Source organism: Pseudophryne corroboree, chromosome 7 (genome assembly GCF_028390025.1).
Source record: "Pseudophryne corroboree isolate aPseCor3 chromosome 7, aPseCor3.hap2, whole genome shotgun sequence".
Lineage (NCBI taxonomy): Eukaryota > Metazoa > Chordata > Amphibia > Anura > Myobatrachidae > Pseudophryne > Pseudophryne corroboree.
In genome coordinates, this window is record NC_086450.1 from 122,764,878 (window position 1) to 122,789,699 (window position 24,822).

The 24,822-nt window shown below is 38.9% G+C and overlaps 1 protein-coding gene across 6 annotated transcripts in view; it reads left to right on the forward strand.

Annotated features, from left to right (window-relative positions):
* Positions 1–24,183, forward strand: part of LOC134944764 (sodium channel protein type 2 subunit alpha-like) — a 419,840-nt gene extending 395,657 nt beyond the window's left edge. For all 6 annotated transcript variants that reach the window (XM_063933615.1, XM_063933612.1, XM_063933610.1 and 3 more), the window contains 6 exons: positions 5,465–5,746; positions 6,603–6,656; positions 8,029–8,166; positions 16,161–16,265; positions 19,108–19,378; positions 20,296–24,183. In XM_063933615.1, the coding sequence (XP_063789685.1) occupies positions 5,465–5,746; positions 6,603–6,656; positions 8,029–8,166; positions 16,161–16,265; positions 19,108–19,378; positions 20,296–21,488 (2,043 nt within the window). In that variant the 3' untranslated portion in view covers positions 21,489–24,183. The remainder of the gene's footprint in view (positions 1–5,464; positions 5,747–6,602; positions 6,657–8,028; positions 8,167–16,160; positions 16,266–19,107; positions 19,379–20,295) is intronic.
* Positions 24,184–24,822: the final 639 nt, after the last annotated feature.

Here is a 24,822-nt window from a genome sequence, read left to right on the forward strand (position 1 = left end):
AAAACCTGACTCATATGACCTTATAGAAAAGCAGCAAAAGAAAATTCTTCATTTGAGACTCAATAAGACACTTTTAAAATTTTTGCTATATATGAACATTTATATTACCTTCAGGAATTGTGAACAACCTGTTTACTGTGTAGCACCCTCTGATTCTCTCGGTATGTATGTCTGATCTTTACTAAATAAATAAATATATATATATATATATATATATATATATATATATAGCCTGCGAGTTGCAGGCAGCCATATGATGTCTGCAATTTAGCAGCTAATTTTAAAATAACAGTTTAATTTGCAGACTATTATATATACACAATAATCCCAATTATCGGCCAATATAAGGACAAAATTCTCAAAACTAACATTTGTTTGTATGCCAGGGTTATTTTGACAAGGTGGAAAAGAGATTGACCGTAGGCAGACTCCCAAGCAGAATAGCTCTGAGACTACTATGCCCAGATGATCACATCCTATGTCTCTGTGATTATCTCTATTAAGCAGTGAGCTAAAATGAGGTTCATAGCTGGGGAGGCACTGGCTAGTATCAGAGCCAGACTTACACACACACACACACACACACACACACACACACACACACACACACACACACATATGATTTGGTGGTGAGTTTCGACTATAATAATTATTAGAATGATACAAAGATGATAAGAATAATGCCAAGATGATATGAAAAATACAAAGATGATATTTATAAGTTTAAATAGTAACTTTGTAATATTCTACGCATTTATATAGTCTAAACTCTGGCCTGTACTGGAGTATGACAGGGGAGACAGCCTCAAAGCTACTTCCACTGCCTGCATTTTAACAAAGTACCTATTGTTGGAGCAGGCCTACATTAAAATAGAATCAGTTTCCCCAACCTCACTACTATGAGTTCACAATGGCGCTTTATATGTGGTACATACACCGTATGTGGTGGCCTTCTAGACTACACCAATAAAATATATTTTTTTTCCTATCAGTACTCCATCTTCATGCCACTGTTGTTTTTTTTGCGTGGTCATAGTAAAGTGTATTAGGTCACACCAATGAAAATATTTATTTTTTAGAAAGGGAACTAATCATGTGCCCAAAAAAGTAATCTTATTATTTTTCATTAGCTTTATTTCACTAAGTTATTCATTTGTTTATAAGCCTGGCACTTGGTGGATCTAGTAAAGTGCTGTGACTCCATGGAGTTGATGCGCTATAAGAATCCACAGCAGGAAGAATTGGCGTAGTCCAGGAAAATGTATAGAAAGTGGACTAACCCATCCATTATTTTATTTCCTACCTGTGGTGTCGCTATCTGCTTTGGTGTTTCTAGCACACAGTGCTAACATACAGACCACAGTGCGCTAGAAGCACCAGAGCAGAGTGTGACACCCCAGACAGGAAAGAGGAACAGCACAGCTTGTGAAAGGTGCAGGGTCATAGAATGAACATTAGACTTGTGCTTATAAAGGTCTAACCTCTCTTTCTTTGGAATAAGAATGCTCTTTCAATGGGTTGGCCATGAACTATTTAGTATTGATTACACCAGGATGAGGAGAGTGGGTAGTCTTTCATGCTGCGTAATGAATAGGATTTTATTACAACTAGTGCACAGAAAAACTGAAGTATTTGACGTAGCAGCCAATCAAATTTTAGCTGTAATTTTAATAGTTAATTTTAGGGAATTAAAGCAGACATCTGGTTGGTTACTGTTGTCAATACTATACTTTTTCTGTATACCACTTTCCATAATTGTACGCAGATATCTCTTTTGGTTAGGAAATGTAAATTAAGCTGGAGATTCCTTTTCAGAAAATAATGTAAATATAAAAAAACAAGTGTAAAAACATTTTACAAACGTTATAGTATTTTTTAAAACGTAATTTATGCCTTAATACTGTACACTTTTACTCCTCTCACCTTTTAAAAAGATGGACACTTTTTATATTAATTCATATCCATAAATTGATTAAAAGATAACTTGCAGTTTGTTGGTGGGAATTGTCCTGCTTTCTGGAACAAAAATAGGCAAATATTTAATCCTTTCTAAACTATCAGCTTGCGAGCTGAACATTTTTTGTAAACATAATAAGTGACAGGCAGGATTTTAACTAGAAATGTGCAAATGATGCCACTGCACAGGGCACTAGCAGAATGGGTGGCACCATATTTGTCTCGCAATTTCAGGAATACCACACACAGGCGGTTTAGCTTCTTTGTCCTGGCAGAAGTCAGGCCCCCTCTTTGTGACATCTTGACTCCACATGTGTGGGGGTCGGGGTCGGTCTAGGGCACATTTTTCCCAGCTACAGTGACAGCAGTCACTTCCCTGATTTTAATAGAAAATACTGTAATTAGTATCCCAAAGTGCATAAAACAAAGCCTATACATACCAATTAAAGGAGCTACACCTGTACTCCAACAAAAAATATACTAAAATAAAGCAGTCAAGTATAATGAGTGCTCTAAACATATGCAATTAAATTGAAAACAGTCTAATTTCAATCTGTGAGTAATCTCTCTTTTCATAATTGGTTCAAACCTCAAGCAATAAAAAGAAAAGAATGCAAATATAAATAGTGTAGTCCTCTGATCACCAGGTATATGAGTCCTTATGTCATTATCTAATTGGCCACAAAAATTTACCGCATGGCAAATTTTAGCCGGATGTTTATCGGACTATTCAATTACAGCCCATTTTTACTGTGCGGTAAATGACCCATTTTCCGCCGATAACACAAGGGATCCCGCATAAGATCCCGGACTAATGTATTATCGTGCAGAAACAGTTTTCTGAGGGCTGTTTATCGGGATTTTACTTCTAAAGGTCTTGAAGTCTAATCCCCAATAAGTGCCAGCGGGCAGGGGCTAGTTGGATAGTCCCAGGGGAATCCATTAACCACAGTAATGTCTCTGTATCAAAGAAATAGTGAATTCTTCTCAACCCTGTCATATATCAGTTATTTTGGTGATGGATCAGATTAACACACTATAGTATTTCTTTGCAAAAAGAAAACTAAGAACACATATACCTTTCGATAGTAGGACTGCACTACAGTATTTGTTTTTTTTTTCTTTTTGTTGTTTGAGGTTATAACCAACTATGAAAAGAGAGATTGCACACGCATTGAAATGAGAGGGAACCATTTTACACAATTGATTTATTTCTGTCTGCTTCCCCAAATTTATATAATTTAAAAAAAACAAAAAACAATAAATACAACTGATAACATAAATAAACAAATAAGTACTATTACATTGTTATATGACAGTTGACAGTAAAATAATTATAAATATTAATTTAAAACATAAGCAAGAGCAATCATAAACAAAATATATTAACTTTGAAAAAACTATAGGAGGGTACACTGAGATGATGGGCAATGGGATAAAACAAAATATTCAGTGGTTGCAATGGTCTATAAGTTTTGTCCCCAGTGGTCTGTTCATTAATTAAATATCGAAACTGCATAGAATGTAATAATAAAGTAAAAACGGGCAAAAATGAACCACTAAAGGCGTTATACAAAATGTAAGCATTTTATTTGAGATAAAGATTTCTCTATTCAAAATATCATGGACTTTTTTTTTCTCTCTGCAAAACTTTTAACCCTTAGTGCTGCAGATATGTTATCATATATAAAAGTTGCAGAAAATATATAAAAATGTTTTTACATTTATTTTGAAATTACAAGATACAAATCAAAGTTTCCTTTAAAAAAATGTTTAACAAAAGATAATTTTATGAATGTATTTTCAATCTAAATAACATATAATTAGTCATAAAATTAATATAATTTATCTTTTTTAATAATGCATTGTCATGGTACCACTTTCCAGGGTGCGTTAAAAGGAAAACAATGACCTCAAGACTTCAAGTTTCATCTCTTTCACTTAGAAATATAGGCCTTCTTCTTAAACAGAGTTGCATGCATTGTTTTTTTAAATATATTTGGGCCATTTTTACATTTCATTTAACTTAAGGCTGATGATTTTGTGAGCAGGATGCCAGAATGGAATTCTCAGATTCCCTTTCTATAATATACTTATGGCAAGATCTTGTAACATCACAGTAAGTATGTAATATCACTCCTGTATACATATATATATATATATATATATATATATATTCCATAGCAAATATATTTATATAGTAATACTGAAATACATAAACACTCTATACTGTGTCATTTGCACTAACACATTTGACTATATACAGTACCTACATATTGAATTGTTCTTGTTCTATTATGGCAATAACATTTTCCCAAATTTTACAGAATCAATGTTAGTTAAGAAGCATAGCATACCAATATATCTTACAACAGGTATTTATAATAAATAATGCCTATTACTTATTCATTTAAAATTTAGACAAGATGGCTAAAGACTGAAGTTTGAAATTGAGCACAGTAAAATACCAGCTTAATACAAAGTGTTATATTTGCTAAGAATGTTTCCATTGGAATAACTCCATGGAATAATAATCTTAGTGAATACAGTACATCATTACTGCCTGCCTGGCTTTAACACAATAATAGTGGCAACTAGTAAAACAGTTTGTGAATGGTCCATGTTAGAAGATTGCTTGAATTAGGTAGTTTCAACATTTACAATTTTGTCATCTGCATGTCTACCTAACATATTTCTTGTTTTCAGCCATTACTCCATTCCTCACATTATTTGTTTTTATCAAAATCATTCAAAATCACCATCTGTCTAAGCTCATTATATGGAGTGTTTGTTTACTTTTACTTCATTTATCTAACATTTGTCTTGTTTCAGCCATTTTTCCATGGATCATATTGTGTTTTCTAGAATTTGGATTCAGTATGGGTTCCCGACGGTCGGGATCCCGGCGGTCATAAGATCGATGCCGGAATCCCGACAGGCATGATCCCGATGGCAAGAATGCCCAGTGGCAAGATTTGCTCGCCACACTAAATTATTCCCCCTCGGGGGAAGGCATGGACCAACTCCCAAGTGGGGATTCTGACCGCCGGGTTTCCCTTGGCTTTCGGGATTCCTGCGTTGGTATCCTGACCATTGGGATCCCGACAGCAGGGAAACTGGCTGCTTCCCCTATATTTAATAAGTTCAATAAACTTTCTGAACTTTTATTTTACATTATTCTTATTAAATATGGAGCGCTCTGTTTATGTAAATGTCTTAACTTTTATATATATATATATATATATATAAATAATCATCTATGCATTTTCATGTTGTCATAGCCCTTATTTGATGTATTGATTTATTTGCATATTTGTTTTCTATAAATGTACTTCAGTGCTTGTATTTCTTTTAATCATCCACCTGGATGGCATGCAATTTCTTGTTTATTTGTTGTATTTATTTTTGTATTTTGTTCAGTGTTTTGTTTGTTTGTTCCAGTATCATTTAATTTACACAATGAAAGTTGATATTAATATGTTTCATCCCCTCTCAATTTTTGTACTAGGTGGTTGTTAATGCCCTTATAGGCGCTATTCCCTCCATCATGAACGTTCTGCTGGTTTGTCTAATATTTTGGCTAATTTTTAGCATTATGGGAGTGAACATGTTTTCTGGAAAATATGGCTACTGCCTAAATGTCACATCAGAAGAGTACTTTTCAATCGACATAGTCAATAATAAATCAGATTGTTTGGCACTTATAGCCCAGAATGAAAGTGCAAGATGGAAAAATGTAAAAGTGAACTTTGATAATGTCGGCTTTGGTTATCTTTCTTTACTTCAAGTGGTAAGTTAATAAGAATATTTATCTGCAACTGTTTCATAGATCATTTTTTTTAGTTAGATGTAGAGAGTTACTTTTTGTAAATTATTGATTTGTTCTGAACCATATTTAATTCACAAATGAAAGCTTCATACTTTGGCTCCCAGACACCGTCCTCCAGGCACCCTAGGGGTCCAGGTTTTAAGTATATCCTTGCTTGGCCACAGGTGACTTAATTAGTACCTCAGTCAATTTGATTTAACAATCTTTGCTGAGCCATAGATATCTTTAAAACCTGGACTGTTATAGTGCCTTGAGGTCTGCATTTGGGAACCTCTGGGCTTAGTAATATAATGTTAAATGTTAGAAGTATTGCTTGCAGTTTAGTGTTTGTATACATGCTTTCAAATTCCTGGTATTGCATTTCTTTTTTAAATTTTAAGACATTTTTGTATGATAAAAAGATAGAATGGATCATTTAGTTAAATATTTTTGATGTATTTTGTTGATGTATTCCTCTCACACGGAATTAAACTTAATGGGGGGAATTCAAATGTTTGAAGAAGTCAGTTGGGTGTCTGTTTTTTCCTGTCTAGTAGATAGGAAAAACCAAACACCCAACTGACTTTTCAAACATTTGAATTCTCCCCATTGTATCTTTTCATTTAACCTTGTTACCATATTAATACAGTTATATCTGAATTTATTTTATTTAGTTTTTGTAAAGCTATATATTTTTATTGACATTTTAACTTTTTAATTAATTTCACATTTCAAGTATAATTTACATTATCAAGTGATTTTAATAGAATTCATTGCATGTTCAGCATATACACTGAACAACAAACAGTAATTTGTATATCTGATGTAACTTTCATAGGCAACATTCAAAGGGTGGATGGATATCATGTATGCTGCAGTTGACTCACGAAAGGTCAGTATTTGTTAATTTGGGATATACAGAGTACAGGTCTGGGACTCAGGGTCGACATATACGACATGTTTCCATGTTGACCTGGTGGCTGTGTCAACCTATTTCTGGTGTCGAGCAACTGATGTACACCTAAAGTGTGTCGACCTAAGTGGTGTCGACCTGGAGTCCGGATACCACAAAGTACATGCTGTTACATTATATTTTAGAATATGACTCCTGTAATTATTAATTTCAGAGGAGAAAATATATACATTAGATTTGTGTCTAGTATATCTCTGTTGTTGGGTTATTCAGTAGAACTTGAGTGGACTGCCATGGTGGTACAGTACCAATTCAATACCATGAGCAAGCACTGTAGCCATAATGCATTTATTAATAGTATTCCTGACAGGATGATTAACTTTGCCAGAAGGAAATTTAAAAAAAAAAAACATGGATGCGAACCAATTTAGGAAGCAACATAGCTATTTCTCAACCTATTATTTTAGTGTTATCACATTGATTTTGGAATATAGAGATGTAAATGATAGTGCGTGATTGCAAGCAATTAATTAGGCTATGTACTGTATACTAAGGTCGGGGCTTTCAACTAAACTAACACATACAATAAAATGACTGCAACAAATAAATTGCAAATAACGACTTATTTTTACCCAAATACACATTTTACAGTCCCCTCTACAAAGTTCACTCTCTCTACTCAACTTATTGGCCAGCACTGTTGTGTGACTGGATCATATGCTATACAGTATGCAGCACATAACTTCATGAATCAATTACCTATTTCCCTATTGTAAGCTGGGACCTTTTACCTTTTGTCTATTATTACCCAGTCTAATTTATTATTATTATTATTATTATTATTATTATTATTATTATTATCATCATCATCATCATCATTATTATTCTAAAGCACAATATTGCTTTTAAGTAATATTAAGTAATATGTTTATTTTTTTCTTATTTTGTTTGTTTAATAATTTTTATCTTTAAATGACATCTAAACTAATTTACAAGATTTGCAAACAGAAACATTACATGTAGAATCAAATTGCAATCAAATTGCAAATAAAACTCTCAAAGCACAAATCTTATATTGTTCACTGGATCAAACAGACTCTTAATATATTTTACTAAGCTTTAGAGGAGTGTTTAACTTCTGTGTCCCATCTTTCCTTGTACATTATGAACTGAAGTTTCCGCAGTAAAGAGACAAAATATGTTTTTCCTGAGCACATTCTCCAGTACATCCTTAAAACTGTTGTTGGGGAGTAGGGAGAAAACAAAGGAACAGGACTTTCATATATGACTTTTCAATTTTGCTTTATCAATTTTCTTCTTTAACATGTATCCAAATTGTTTTCATTTTCAGTTAGAAGAGCAACCAAAATATGAAGAAAATCTTTACATGTATCTTTATTTTGTTATTTTCATCATCTTTGGATCCTTTTTCACTCTCAATCTCTTTATTGGTGTCATCATCGATAATTTTAATCAACAGAAAAAGAAGATAAGTATTACATTTTATCATTGGTGTATTAAATTACTGCAAAAGCACAACCTTTTTTAATACTTATTTAGAGAGGTAATATGAATATAAATTGTATTGTATGTTTTATATGCAGAATAGCATATGTTCGTTATTTTAGATACACAACATTCATGTATTCATACACATGACACAAAAATAAGCAATGAATCAATAATTATTTAACAACCAAATAAAATATTGAATTCAGACTACTTTTTATTTATTTGTCTGTATATACTTTCTCTACTACTTTTACAGCTATATGCTTCTTCTCCAAAACTTTTATATCATTTATACAGTATTTTTCTTGTTCTTAGATACTAAATTGATCCATGTGTGCAGCTGTATCCAATGTATAGAGTCAGTGTTGGACTGGGGCATGAAGGGCCTACCTGATGAATGCAGTGGTAGGGGCCCATGTTTAGGGGTGTGGCCAGTATCCAGAGGGGGTGTGGCCAGAGGCCACATTTGTTTGCCTAACCATTAGAGAGTGCATGGGCTAGGCCCCTTGATAAATATATATAGAAATACTGCTAGTGCATGTGTGATAATGTAACAAATTAATAATAAGAATTTACTTACCGATAATTCTATTTCTCGTAGTCCGTAGTGGATGCTGGGGACTCCGTCAGGACCATGGGGAATAGCGGGCTCCGCAGGAGACAGGGCACATCTAAAAAGCTTTTTAGGTCACATGGTGTGTACTGGCTCCTCCCCCTATGACCCTCCTCCAAGCCTCAGTTAGGTACTGTGCCCGGACGAGCGTACACAATAAGGAAGGATCTTGAATCCCGGGTAAGACTCATACCAGCCACACCAATCACACCGTACAACTTGTGATCTGAACCCAGTTAACAGTATGATAACAAAACGAAGTAGCCTCCGAAAAGATGGCTCACAACAATAGTAATAACCCGATTTTTGTAACAATAACTATGTACAAGCATTGCAGACAATCCGCACTTGGGATGGGCGCCCAGCATCCACTACGGACTACGAGAAATAGAATTATCGGTAAGTAAATTCTTATTTTCTCTAACGTCCTAGTGGATGCTGGGGACTCCGTCAGGACCATGGGGATTATACCAAAGCTCCCAAACGGGCGGGAGAGTGCGGATGACTCTGCAGCACCGAATGAGAGAACTCCAGGTCCTCCTTAGCCAGAGTATCAAAATTTGTAAAATTTTACAAACGTGTTCTCCCCTGACCACGTAGCTGCTCGGCAAAGTTGTAATGCCGAGACTCCTCGGGCAGCCGCCCAGGATGAGCCCACCTTCCTTGTGGAATGGGCATCTACATATTTCGTCTGTGGCAGGCCTGCCACAGAATGTGCAAGCTGAATTGTACTACAAATCCAGCGTGCAATAGACTGCTTAGAAGCATGAGCACCCAGCTTGTTGGGTGTATACAGTATAAACAGCAAGTCAGACTTTCTGACTCCAGCCGTCCTAACTATATATATATATATATATTTTTAGGGCCCTGACCACGTCTAGTAACTTGGAGTCCTCCAAGTCCCTAGTAGCCGCAGGCACCACAAGAGGTTGTTTCAGGTGAAAACGCTGACACCCCTTCATGAAGAAACTGGAGACGAGTCCCAGTTCTGTCCTGTTCAAATGGAAAATTTTAATATGGGCTTTTGTAAGACAAAGCCGCCCATTCTGACAATCGCCTGGCCGAGGCCAGGGCTAACAACATGGTCACTTCCCATGTGAGATATTTGTCAACAGCATGGTCACTTTCCATGTGAGATATTTCAAATCCACAGATTTGAGCGGTTCAAACCAATATGATTTTAAGAAATCCCAACACTATGTTGAGATCTCACGGTGCCCCTAGGGGCACAAAAAAGCTGTATATGCAATACATCCTTTACAATCTGGACTTCAGGAACTGAAGTCAATTCTTTCTGGAAGAAAATCTACAGGGCCGAAATTTAAATGTTAATGAACCCCAATTTGAGGTCCAAAACACTCCTGTTTTCAGGAAGTGTAGAAATCGACCTAGTTGAATTGCCGTTGTGGAGCCTTCCTGGCCTCACCCACGCAACATATTTTCACCACATGTGGTGATGACGTTGTGCGGTCACCTCCTTCCTGGCTTTGACCAGGGTAGGTATGACCTCTTATGGAATGCCTTTTCCCCTCAGGATCCGGCATTCAACCGCCATGCCGTCAAACGCAGCCGCGGTAAGTCTTGGAATAGACATGGTACTTGCTGAATCAAGTCCCTTCTTAGCTCCCCAGGCCCTTAGTCCTCTGTGAGCATTTCTTGAAGTTCCGGGTACCAAGTCCCTCTTGGCCAATCCGGAGCCACTAGTATAGTTCATACTCCTCTATGTCTTATAATTCTCAATACCCTGGTTATGAGAAACAGAGGAGGGAACACATACACAGACTAGTACACCCACGGTGTTACCAGAACATCCACAGCTATCGCCTGAAGGTCTCATGACCTGGCGGAATACCTGTCCCGTTTTTGTTCGGGCGGGACGCCATCATGTCCACCTTTGGTCTTTGCCAACGGTCCACAATCATGTTGAAAAACTTCCCTATGAAGTTTCCACTCTCCCGGGTGGAGGTCATGCCTGCTGAGGAAGTCTGCTTCCCAGTCGTCCACTCCCGGAAAGAACACTGCTGACAGTGCTATCACATGATTTTCCGCCTAGCGAAAAATCCTTGCAGTTTTCACTGCCCTCCTGCTTCTTGTGCCGCCCTTCTGTTTACGTGGGCGACTGCCATGATGTTATCCCACTGGATCAATACCGGCTGACCTTGAAGCAGAGGTCTAGCTAAGTTTAGAGCATTATAAATTTGCTCTAAGCTTATTTATGCGGAGAGAATTCTCCAGACTTAATCACACTTCCCTGGAAATTTTTTCCCTGTGTGACTGTTCCCCAGCCTCTCAGGCTGGCCTCCGTGGTCACCGGCATCCAATCCTGAATGCCGAATCTGCGGCCCTCTAGAAGATGAGCACTCTGTAATCACCACAGGAGAGACACCCTTTTCCTTGGATATAGGGTTATCCGCTGATGCATCTGAGGATGCGATCCGGACCATTTGTCCAGCAGATCCCACTGAAGAGTTCTTGCGGGAAATCTGCCGAATGGAATTGCTTCGTAATAAGCCACCATTTTTACCAGGACTCTTGTGCAATGATGCACTGACACTTTTCCTGGTTTTAGGAGGATCCCGATTAGTTCGGATAACTCCCTGGTTTTCTCCACTGGGAGAAACACGTTTTTCTGGACTGTGTCCAGAATCTTCCCTAGGAACAGTAGACGTGTCGTCGGAAAAAGCTGCGATTTTGGAATATTTAGAATCCACTCGTGCTGTCGTAGAACTACTTAAGATAGTGCTACTCCGACCTCCAACTGTTCTCTGGACCTTGCCCTTATCAGGAAAGCGTCCATGTTTCTTTTAAGAAAAATCATCATTCCGGCCATTACCTTGGTAAAGACCCGGGGCGCCGTGGACCATCCAAACGGCAGCGTCTGAACTGATAGTGACAGTTCTGTACCAGGAACCTGAAGTACCCTTGGTGAGAAGGGCAAATTTGGACCTGTAGGTAAACGTCCCTGATATCCAGTGACATCATATCGTCCCCTTCTTCCTGGTTCGCTATCACTGCTCCGAGTGACTCCATCTTGATTTGAACGCTTGTATGTAAGTGTTCAAATATTTCAGATCTCACCGAGCCGGTTGGCTTCAGTACCACAATATAGTGTGGAATACTACCCCCTTCCTTGTTGTAAGAAGGGTACTTTGATTATCACCTGCTGGGAATACAGCCTGTGAATTGTGTGAGGGGGAGACGTCTCGAATTTCCAATGTACACCTGGGATATTACATGTAGGATCCCGGAGTTCCCTTGCGAGTGTTGCTGAAACTCTTGAGATGACCCCCTACCGCACCTGAGTCCGCTTGTACGGCCCCAGCGTTATGCTGCGGACTTGGCAGAAGCCGTGAGGAGCTTCTGTTCCTGGGAATGATCTGCTTGCTGCAGTCTTCTTCCCTTTCCTCTCCCCCTGGGCAGATATGACTGGCCTTCGCCCGCCTGCCCGTATGGGGACGAAAGGACTGAGACTGAAAAGACTGTGTCCTTTTCTGCCAATATGTGACTCGGGGTAACAAAAGGTGGATTTTTCAGCTGTTGCCATGGCCACCAGGTCCAATGGACCGCCCCTTTATACGGCAATACTTCCATATGCCGTCTGGAATCTGCCTCACCTGACCACTGTCGTGTCTTCGTCTGGCAGATATGTACATCACATTTACTCTTTGATGCCAGAATGCAAATATGCCTCTGCGCATCACACATATATAGAAATGCATCCCTAAAATGCTCTATAGACAATAAAATCCTGTCCCTGTCAAGGGTATCAAAATTTTCAGTCAGGAAATCCGACCAAGCCCCCTCAGCGCTGCACATCCAGGCTGAGGCGATTGCTGGTCGTAGTATAACACCAGTATGTGTGTATATACTGTTATGATATTTTTCAGCTTCCTATCAGCTGGCTCCTTGAGGGCGGCCGTATCTGGAAACGGTAACGCCATGTTTTTTATATGCGTGTGAGCGCCTTGTCCACCCTAAGGTGTGTTTTCCAACTCGCCCTTACTACTGGCGGGAAAAAAGGGTATACCTCCCATAACTTTCTGTCGGAGGAACCCCACGTATCATCACACACTTCATTTAATTTATCTGATTCAGGCAAAACTACAGGTAGTTTATTCCCACCCTACAAAATACCCTTATTTGTGGTACTTGTGGTATCAGAAATACGTAACACCTCCTTCATTGCCCTTAACATGTAACTTGTGGCCCTAAAGGAAAAATACGTTTGTTTCTTCACCGTCGACACTGGGGTCAGTGTCCGTGTCAGTGTCTGTCGACCGACTGAGGTAAATGGGCGTTTTTACAAGCCCCTGACGGTGTCTGAGACGCCTGGACCGATACTAATTTGTCCGCCGGCTGTCTCATGTCGTCAACCGGCTTGCAGCGTGTTGACATTATCACGTAATTCCATAAGTAAGCCATCCATTCTGGTGTCGACTCCCTAGAGAGTGACATCACCATTACAGGCAATTTTCTCCGTCTCCTCACCAACATTTTCCTCATACATGTCGACACACACGTACCGACCTACAGCACACACATACAGGGAATGCTCTGATAGAGGACAGGACCCACTAGCCCTTTGGGGAGACAGAGGGAGAGTTTGCCAGCACACACCAAAAGCGCCATAATGTATATAACAACCCTAGAAGGTGTTGTTTCTATATATGGGCTCTTAATATATAATTATATCGCCAATTTATGCCCCCCTTCTCTTTAACCCTGTTTCTGTAGTGCAGGGGAGAGTGGGAGCCTTCCTCACCAGCGGAGCTGGTCAGGAAAATGGCGCTGAGTGCTGAGGAGAATAAGCTCCGCCCCTTTCACGGCGGGCTTTTCTCCCGGTTATTAGGAAAACTGGCCTGGGTTAAATACATACATATAGCCTTAATGGCTATATGTGATGTATTTTTTTGCCAAATAGGTATTTATATTGCTGCCCAGGGCGCCCCCAGCAGCGCCCTGCACCCTCCGTGACCGTGTCAGTGAGCCGTGTAGCAACAATGGCGCACAGCTGCAGTGCTGTGCGCTACCTCTCTGAAGACTGTGAAGTCTTCTGCCGCCTGTTTCCGGACCTCCGTTCCGCCGTCTTTCTTCAGCGTCTGTAAGGGGGATCGGCGGCGCGGCTCCGGGACGAACCCCAGGCTGACCTGTGTTCCGACTCCCTCTGGAGCTCAGTGTCCAGTAGCCTAAAACTTCAATCCTCCTGCACGCAGGTGAGTTGCAAGTCTCTCCCCTAAGTCCCTCGTTGCAGTGATCCTGTCGCCAGCAGGAATCACTGATTAGAAACCTAAAAAAAAACTTTACTAAACAGCTCCTTAAGAGAGCCATCCAGTTTGCACCCTTCTCGGACGGGCACAAAAACCTAACTGAGGCTTGGAGGAGGGTCATAGGGGGAGGAGCCAGTACACACCATGTGACCTAAAAAGCTTTTTAGATGTGCCCTGTCTCCTGCGGAGCCCGCTATTCCCCATGGTCCTGACGGAGTCCCCAGCATCCACTAGGACGTTAGAGAAAACAGCAATATACTGTAGACAATGCACCATAGTCCTGTGTAGTATAAGGTAACATATGTAGAATGTATAATTGAAGTACACAGTCTGGAACCTGATCCATAGAGGAGGAAGACGGGACCCCACCAGGCCGTCGGCCCACTGGTGGCTTTCCCTGTACCCCTGTTGGGCTGTCAAACCCTGTATGAAGTATGTCTGTGTTTTATCCAGACAAAGTAGGTAACTGTGATATAACAATATAATGGCTTTGGTGGTAAACACCTAAGGTAGCCTAAATCATAAAGCTATATATTTAGTACAAGTTGTGAAATGTCATGTACACTAAGCTTGTCTCAAGATAAACCTACCCCTCACCTCTTTATTTCAACTATTTATATCTTCTCTTTATGTAATCAGACAAACTGATTACAGATGTGTCCCGCTACAGCATTGCTGCATATAGCAGCTTGCTGTAACAGGATTGTGATGCAAGCGCCCTTTAACTCCCACTGAAGTGACTGTATAGCGGGAGCATATCCATATCGTAAGCCCCGCTTTACTGCAATCAATGTATGGATTGCAGCAACACTGTAAGAGTACATATCATTACATTAGAATATATGAAAATAATATTTGAAGTCATTGTATAAGCATAACGTTTGCTGATAGATTTATTCTTCTTTCATCTACACTTCATATTCATGTTAGTATTCATGTTAAACAGAAATAATTAGATAAGACTTTTTAATATTCACAGTTCTTTAATGCAGATAAAAAATGAACACAAGTTTTGTTCAATACTGTATGATGCATGTTAGCCATTTAAGGCGCTGGCTTCCAAATATATCCAAGAAAAGGGGACAACAGCTGTTTGTTAGTGTTTTAGAAACTACAGATTTCTGAGGTGACACTAAATCAAACATCTTCATTCATATCTCTATTTTTTAGATGCAGTAGACTTAGGGGTCTATTTACTAAGCCTTGGATGGAGATAAAGTCAACGGAGATAAAGTACCAGCCAATCAGCTCCCAACTGTCATTTTTCAAACACAGCCTGTGACATGTCAGTTAGGAGCTGATTGGATGGTACTTTATCTCTGCTGACTTTATCTGCATCTGAGGCTTAGTAAATAGACCCCTTAAGGGGGGTACTCACGGGAGAGATGTGTGCTGAGCGATCTTAACACAGACCGCTCAGCACACATCTCTCACCCCGCTCAGCACAGCGCGAGGAAAGCCGACGGGGGGCCGCTCACTTCACACAACGGGGGGCCGCGCATCGCTATCGCTGGAGGGCATACACACGGCAGATCCGTGCTAAAAAATCTAAGCAATCTGGCAAGATTGCTTAGATTTTAAGCACGGATCTCTCCGTGTGTACCCCCCCTTTAGTGTGCCGATTGTGTACAGTAATAAAGCTCATGATAAAATTTAAAACAAAGAATACACATTATAGGCTATAGCAACCCATCAGATGCTAGTATATAATAATTGTGATGGAAGCTAGTTTCCATCACAATGATTATACTACACTTCTAAAAGATGACATTTGATTGGTTGTATGTTTTCCAGTACATCATTACTCTTTGATGTATGGGATAGTGATGGAATAGGCAAAAAAGACAGTTAATGATGTAAAAATTGTGTTTATGGTTAGACCCTGCAACAAACATTATATATACATGTATATTACTACCGTTAATATAATAGAATACAGTAACATGTCTTCTTATGTTATCACACTGTTTTATGATGCACAACAGTATTACAGTTGTGAAAGTAAGTTGTGAATTTGTGTACCAATGAGAATTTCATTTTATAGTAAAAGTAGTATCTTGTAATAACCAGTTATGGTTTTCTTTTCTATAATTCGGAGGTCAAGATATCTTCATGACGGAAGAACAAAAAAAATATTACAACGCTATGAAAAAGCTAGGATCCAAAAAACCACAAAAGCCTGTCCCTAGGCCACATGTGAGTTTTATCCTTGCGTAAAAGAAATACTTGCTAAAATGTGATGTTAGGATATACTGTACAATGTCATATATCAATATTTATAGTATCTGTTTGACTGACATAGGTGTGCGCAGGGGGGGTGCCTGGTGCGCACAGGCACCCCCTAATTTCTGGCACCCCGATCTCACATGCCTGATGCAGCGATTGCCGAGCAGGCTGATTACTGTCCCCTCTGCGCTGCACCCTGCAGGACTGCATTACTGACCGGACGCCTGGGTTAATCAAGGGTGCCACTGCCACCGGCTTTCAAATTCCCAGCTCCACCTCCATGTACAAAAACAGTGTGATGTGATGTGATTACGTCATGCTGCTCGCACGTCCATCCGTTACACGCCCACCTCTCTCCTTCTATGCTATGCCAACGCCAGCCACTGATGAGGAGCAGCATGCAGCCAGCGTTCCTCTTAGGAAGACAAATTCAATACTGGCAGACGGCCGGCAGCAGCACTGAAAGGTCACTCATTTTTCCAGCAGCAGCAGTAACTAGTCTGCGACTGTCAGTGTCAGTGAGTGACTGACTTGTAAGTAAGCTGCTGCAGCTTGCAGGGGAAAGAGAGGGGGAGCCAGACCAGGCTGAGGAGGAGCACTGTAATTGCATGAGTGCCATCAGGGGTGTTTGGTGCACACCACAACATCTGACAATGTATCTGCTTTATTAGGATTGGTACAAAGGTGGATATTTTATATGCGTTGACCATCAATAGATGGTGCTAGACACGCCCAAAAGGCAGTGCTAGACACACCCCTCCGACGGTGCACCCCCTAATAAAATGTGCTGCGCACGCCAGTGTTGACTGACAATAATTACTTTATAAAGTAATTATACACATTTCCCCTTTTTGTTTTCAAGCAGTAATAGATACAGTATATACCTGTAGATAGATCTGGTATGGAATAAAGTTAGAATAGATACATAAGGGTCTATTGAATTGATCCGACAAGTCGAAAAAAATGGCTTTTTCTGACTTTTTTTGGCCGAATCTGGATTCGACCTATTCAAGTCATTTGCCATTTTTCTGCATTTCCGACAGGTTTGTGGCCCGTTTATGAAAATGCCGATTCAACTTTAAAAATAGTTGGATTAGCATAGTCGAAAACGGGCTAAACCTGTCGGAAATTGAATAGTGGATCCAACACCAATTGAATAGACCCAATAGACTGCAATAGATACTGTAGACCCAGTGGTGTCAGAAGGGGGTGCAGAGAGATTGACACCGAAATAGCAGCTTCTCCACAGTGACAGGAGCACCCGGCTCCTGTCATAGAGGAGGAGCCAACACTGCCTATAGCCCAATCTCTGGGGGACAGGCAGCATCTCCAGGGAGTGATAAATCCGGGGGCTGCTCACAAAGCCACACCCCTTTCTATCTAGGCCACACCTATTTCCACCTCATGCTTATCCTCAATATCACGTCCCCTCCATGATAGGCTACACCCCCTTTTCGGGTGAGTGGTAAATGCCACACAGGGGTATTACCAGTACAAGTGACACCTCTGTGTAGACCACAAATGACAACAGTAATACAGTACACCGATGGAGCCAGGATCCGAACACAAATAACATTCAATTTTGAATCTAAAATATATAGATATTATTCTTCCAGGGCATACAATTCTAGATACATATGATTTTATCATTTGACTCCATCCTTCACCTACAGTACTTATAAAAACATGTATTTTATATATTCATACTTGCCTACTTTTTTGTCTCCTCTCCGGGAGAAGCCCAGAGAGGAGACGCAGCAGGCTACCTCAGGAGCTGGGGCCGAACTGTTACATTATTAGGCCTTACCCCCAACATAGGAAAATTCCTGTGATTTGTGGGTTAGCTGTGTGAAGGTGGGGCTAAATGTCACAATATGCATCAATTAGCCCCTCCACCAAGTGCTGCTATTCCAGTGAGTTTCTACACATCTTACCTTTACCAGGAAGCAGGCAGGATATGGGAGATCCCTTTACTCTTCCGGAGATACTGGGGACTAACCAAAAAATTTGGAGTTTCAAGTATGGGTATTTTTTACATTTTTAAACATTATGGGCATCATTATGCAACAGAGATAGTGGGGCCATTTACAAAGAGTGTTTTACGTGCACTGGATGACAGTCCCCATCAGCATTTGACAATTTTTTTGCTGAAGCTACTGTACACAGTGAAAAAAATGTCTATTTGTTTGCTTTGGTTTAGTAGCACATTTTACAATTATATTCAATGTTAGTGTGCTGGAATTTATGAATAGCACTATACTACATATATCAAACGCTAAAGATTTTGGCTGGACAATTCTGCTATGACAACCTTCAAAGGAGTGGTGTTTCTTCCCAAAATGGTGGAATTTGAATGGACTGGGCACCGTTCGATGGATCAGGGGCAGCCTTTATTTTATCCCAATTTGGTATTTCTAAATATTAGTAGTTATTATATTCTCATTGAAATTCATTAAATTAGTGTCATGTGACTTTGGAACTAACACGGTCAAGCTGCATTACTGAGCTAATGTTGGGCATAATCATACACAATTGTATGTGTGACATAGAAATACACCAGTGTTTGGACTAGGATATTTTGAGATCATTTTGGTGACATTTTTATGCCAATGTTCTAAATAAGGCTGCAATATGTTATTCATATCTTACAGCTGATACAAATTCATTATTATAAAGAGAAATAAAGTGTGCAAACTGGAGCAAGGATAGCTATAATGTCATCTAACGCTCTCTAAGAAGTAAAACTAATTGTATTTTAAAATATTATTTGCTAGAAAAATAAAATAACTTTTCCTAATTCTGTATATTTCAGAATAAATTTCAAGGTGCTGTTTTTGACTTTGTGTCCATGCAACCATTTGACATCACCATTATGGTTCTAATCTGCTTAAACATGGTAACAATGATGATTGAAACAGATAACCAGAGTGACGAAATGGAGAGCAACTTGTATTATATTAATGCAGTCTTCATTGTCCTCTTCACTGGGGAATGTGTTCTTAAACTGATTTCCCTGCGCCATTATTACTTCACAATGGGATGGAACATATTTGATTTTGTGGTTGTCATTCTGTCCATTGTAGGTAGGTATAACAGATTCTGTATTTACGCTACAAGAAAAGCATGCTTGTAAGTGTTTTAGGTAGACCAGATATAGAGGAATTACTTGTACAACACAGTAATCTTGTTTCCAAACTTACTCAGATTGATTAATTTTTCACTGATCTTGAGAAAAATTTTTGAAATTTAAATGTTAATTTTTTTCAAACTTGAACTATTAAATATAAAAATGTATAGTACTATGAGCTCCCCTCAAGAGATGCTCTATACCAGTGTTTTTCCTGTCATTTATTTCACATCGGAGGCAGGGAGAATATATAAACTCCACACAGTTAGGACCACAGTGCTGTGAGACAGTAGTGCTAGCCATTACACCAACCGTCACTACATTGATGAGCCCTTGAAAGAGGAGCACTCAACCAGCCAGTGCTGTTTTAAGGTTAATTGTTAATCTGGCTTCTGTAGATTGTTAGATACACTCTAGAGGGTCTATGTAATGGTTACCTTATTTTAGAAATTATTTTTCTTTCTAGTAATATTATATCTACTCCTACATATGGCTAGCTTCCAAAACTACATCTTCTGCTTGTTTGTCATTAGGAGTATATCCTGTGGTTGATATTTAAATTTCCATAAATAAGGAATACAAAGACTTCTGAAGTAGCCAACAATCTAAATGAGATAATTTTAAGGAATAAACACATTCAAACTATCTAGAGTGGTCTTACCCAGTAAATGCCTAATACCGTTTTGTTTGCAGGTGTCATTTTTCATAACTATTCTGTCTTACAAAATTAATAAATATTATTACACTGGATAACAAAAAGGACAGGTTTTACCACTATGCAAATAATTGTAGCATTATGCAGAGTTAAAATTAAAATTGTTTATGTATTTATATCTACAGTCATTTGTGTTTGTCTTTTTTTCATGCCCACAGGAATGTTTCTAGCTGACCTAATTGAAAAATATTTTGTGTCACCAACTCTGTTCAGAGTTATACGACTTGCCAGAATCGGTCGTATTCTGCGTCTCATTAAAGGAGCGAAAGGCATTCGTACTTTGCTATTTGCATTGATGATGTCACTTCCTGCCTTGTTCAACATAGGTTTACTACTTTTCCTTGTGATGTTTATTTACGCTATCTTTGGAATGTCAAACTTTGCCTACGTCAAAAAAGAAGCTGGAATTGATGATATGTTTAATTTTGAAACTTTTGGAAACAGTATGATTTGTTTATTCATGATTACAACATCAGCTGGGTGGGATGGATTATTGGCACCAATTCTTAACAGTGGACCACCAGACTGTGACTCAAATGCAGAACATCCAGGGAGTTCTGTGAAGGGTGACTGTGGTAATCCATCTGTTGGGATTTTCTTCTTTGTAAGTTATATCATCATATCATTTTTAGTTGTGGTAAACATGTATATTGCTGTCATTTTGGAAAACTTTGGTGTTGCAACAGAGGAAAGTGCAGAACCTCTGGGAGAGGATGACTTTGAGATGTTCTATGAAGTTTGGGAAAAGTTTGACCCAGATGCAACACAGTTCATTCAATACAGTAAATTAACTGACTTTGCCGATGCACTGGATCCACCTCTCCGTATTCAAAAACCAAACAAAGTTCAACTTATTGCAATGGATCTTCCCATGGTAAGTGGGGACAGAATTCACTGCCTTGACATCCTGTTTGCTTTCACAAAGCGCGTGTTGGGTGAAGGTGATGAAATGGATAATCTCCGACAACCAATGGAAGAACGTTTCATGGCATCCAATCCTTCAAAAGTCTCCTATGAACCCATTACATCCACGTTACGTAGAAAGCAAGAAGAACTTTCTGTCATTGTTATCCAACGTAGCTTCCGAAGTTATCTTTTAAGGAAAACCATAAAACGTGCTTCCTTTATGTTCAGTCATAAGGGCAAAGAAGGAGACAGTGTAATAACGCGAAAAGACATGTTGAGTGACCGGCTCAATGGGAACTCTACAACAGACAAAGTAGACATCACACCTTCAACAACATCCCCCCCATCCTATGACAGTGTTACAAAACCAGACAAAGAAAAACATGAAAAAGACAAAATAGAGAAAGAAGACAGGGGAAAAGATGTCAGGGAGCGTAAAAAGTAATTTTTTGTGGCAAACTGTTTACAGCCTGTGAACATTGTTAATGTCAGCAGGACTCCTTTCAGAGATTTATGCCAAACTGATAGTTCTTAAAATTATGTACTTATGGTCAGTGCCTACAATACGACAGTGACCCCCTGTCAGGAAAGGATTTCAATGATGTGCAACAACCTTGACTGGAGGTTACTGTTTTAACCACTTCACTGCTATAGTGGCTTGTAATGCATCACACATAGATGCTTTGCTGGCCCCTGCTGAAGTAAAGGGGTTAATTTCCCAGCTGACACTGCTGAAGAGGATAGTCAACATGGCTACTCAGACTGTGCGGAATGGGGACCATTTTGTGGGATACAAACCTGTTGTTTTTTGTGTGTTGAACACTTTAGTAAAGTACTTGTATCCACTGTTTGCATTTCAACTGCCATACTTGCCATATGTTTACAAATTCTATGTTTATGGATTCATCATTTTTTTGAATTCATAGGTTCTCTACAATTATATGCGACTATTTTTGTAAATGGGTTTTATGTTGGGAAGGAGTTGATAATTATCACTTCAAAGTTATGAGGACCAGGCGTTCTTCAATATCTTTCTCTATAACATATATGAAGAAAACTGATTGCATGAACGCATGCCAGGCTCATAGGTCATGCATGGGGGAAAAAAATCAAAAATTAAAAAAAAAACATAGAGCCACAAAAAATATCATTATTATGTGACACTAATTGTTGGGGTGCTTAATTGTTCATGTATCACATAGAGAAAAGTAATACGTGCCTGTTTTCGTCCCATTGAAGTCCTACATCAGAGGACAGATGGATTCACTTTTTATGCAACTATCAGTTAAAACAAAGCAACGTTTCAATGCCCGAAGGCATATATTAAATTTGTGAAATTCATTTATCCAATAGCACAGGCTGACCAAAATTCAGTTATTTTGGCTTCATCTTGCATTATTGTTTTGCCCATCTTCAGCTTGTCAGCAAGGTTGACATTGTACAAGCCAATGGAATTGCCTATGTTATGGTATGTAAATAGTTACTTTACCACGTGGTGGATGTTTGAGCAAGGAAATAATGATTTGGGCACAGTATTTATTGCATCAAATATGTACCACAATATGTGTAGTTTGCAAGCTTTTGGAAAATAATAGAAAATATTCTGTACCAATATAAATAGTTTGGACGCTATCACAGGTGCATGTTTATATTGCCTGGGCTGCTTATGATGTTTTATTTCCCCACTCTCCAGCAGTATACTATGGAAAGCCATATGTCAATGGTTAAGTAAGACAAATTGTTCAGTAAGACCTAATTTCTTTGTTATTATTCTCTGTTGCTGCTCTGCAGTTTGAATGGGTCAAGCAATAGTCTGCAGCTTTTCTTTATATGTTCTTCTCTTCTGTGTTCTTGTGTTCTGTTATTATTTCTGTTACTAGTGTTTCATACTAATCCGGATGAAATTGGAAAGGTTACAAACTGCATTAAATTATACAGAGTTTAAAATTATATATAAATACTGTAAATATTCATTTAGCTTTATTTTTCAGCATTTTGTACATAAGAGAAGAGATTAAAAAAAAAAAACATACAAGGGTTAATGTTGTGGTCACTTTTGTTACCTGCCCATGCTTAGCATTATCTAATTGGAAATCTTTGCAAATAAAAAATGAAGACGAGAGTTGTAAATTTGTTATTTTATTATAACTTTTATTTTGTGCACATGCTGAATGTGGAAGTAAATGTGTCAAGTCTGGGACCACAGCTCGCACAATGAAAACCAATGTACAGTGAAGAGGACAATAACAGAAAACACCAGGCAAAATATACAGGAACTGTGAGAAATGCCTACATCAGGGATTTAACTTTTTCAGTGCCAGATTCCCCAGAGATACTTAAGCAACAAGTTATTTCAGGAAGTGCTAACTGAAAGGGTTAAACATATTTATATTTTCTGTTCATTTGCACAGGGCTTAAGCATGTACTCGGTCTCTATCAGCTTTTAAGGTGCAAATATTTGCTACCCATGATGGAGGCAAACATTGGTGGGTTACAACAATATTTAAGAGAATGTCACCTATAAATTCACTAGTGACCAGTGACATCACTGAGGACCTTTATGGGCAGAACTACTTTATGACTGAACAAAATCAACAAGAAGACCATCTGTCATTTCTTTATTCTGTATATAGCGCAGTCACTGGTTCCAATATAATTATTGAGTAGCATTCTCTTACATATTAGATGAGTCTACAAAATGGCTGCCTACACTGTGTGTAGACAAAGTATGCAATTTAAAGTGCAACTCCCAGTATGTTCATTGGGTTAAAAAGCTGACAAAGCACCGTGAGAAATTAGTCTACAGCTGGGAAGCCATGCCTTGCATTAAGCCTGATTTACACTTCCTTTATGAATTACTCATTCTATTTTGTTAACTCATGCTGCACTTGAATGTTTTAACCAATGTGTGGGATCCACATGCTTCATTCTCCAAAGAAACATGAATTTGCTTACAACACCATGTTACATAAGTTCTGTTTTGGACACATGCAAACGTTCGATATAGACTCCTTTGCTTTCCAGGAATAATGACTTGTAGTGTACTGTGAACTGCATGCAGGAAAATGCTATTACCTAAAAAATACAGCTTACTACATTACAAACAAGCCAAAAGAATAAAGATTACATTTTGTATTGTATATCTGTGTTCTGACTCTGTGTTTTTGTTGTTTTTCTCTGTAGATTTCTATTTATTTGCAAATACAAACATATAGAATTGCAGGACTTTGGTAAATAATCAACCATGCTAAATACAGTAGTGTACAGTATTTTATTATAATGAGAGAGAGAGAATGAACTGTGTTATAACAGGAATACCTGTTACCTATACACATAACAGACATGCATTCATGGTATGGCATTCATGGATATTCTTGAAAATGCAGCCTATCAGTTCATTAGGAGCCAGTGATTGGCCATGAAGTGCCTCAGTGATGTCATGGACTCAGTGAACTAATAGGTGGGGTTTCACATATGTTGCTTTAGCCCATACTTGCCTATTCTCCCGGAACGGTGGGAGACTCCTGATTTTTTTGATTCTTCCCCGCACCCCGAAAAAGCAGGTAGATCTCCCATAGCCCACACACTTCCTATTGAAGTGAGCAGGATGTGGAGATAATTCTGGGATTTCTTGTTCGTAGGGAAGAGGTGGGGTTAAAATTATGTTATTCATGTCATTTTAACCCCCCCTCATGGACCCGCGAATCACACCATTTTGCCATGAAGGGGGGTCCTTATGACATGAGGACCCAGCCCCACCCACAGGGTGGTCTGCCTGA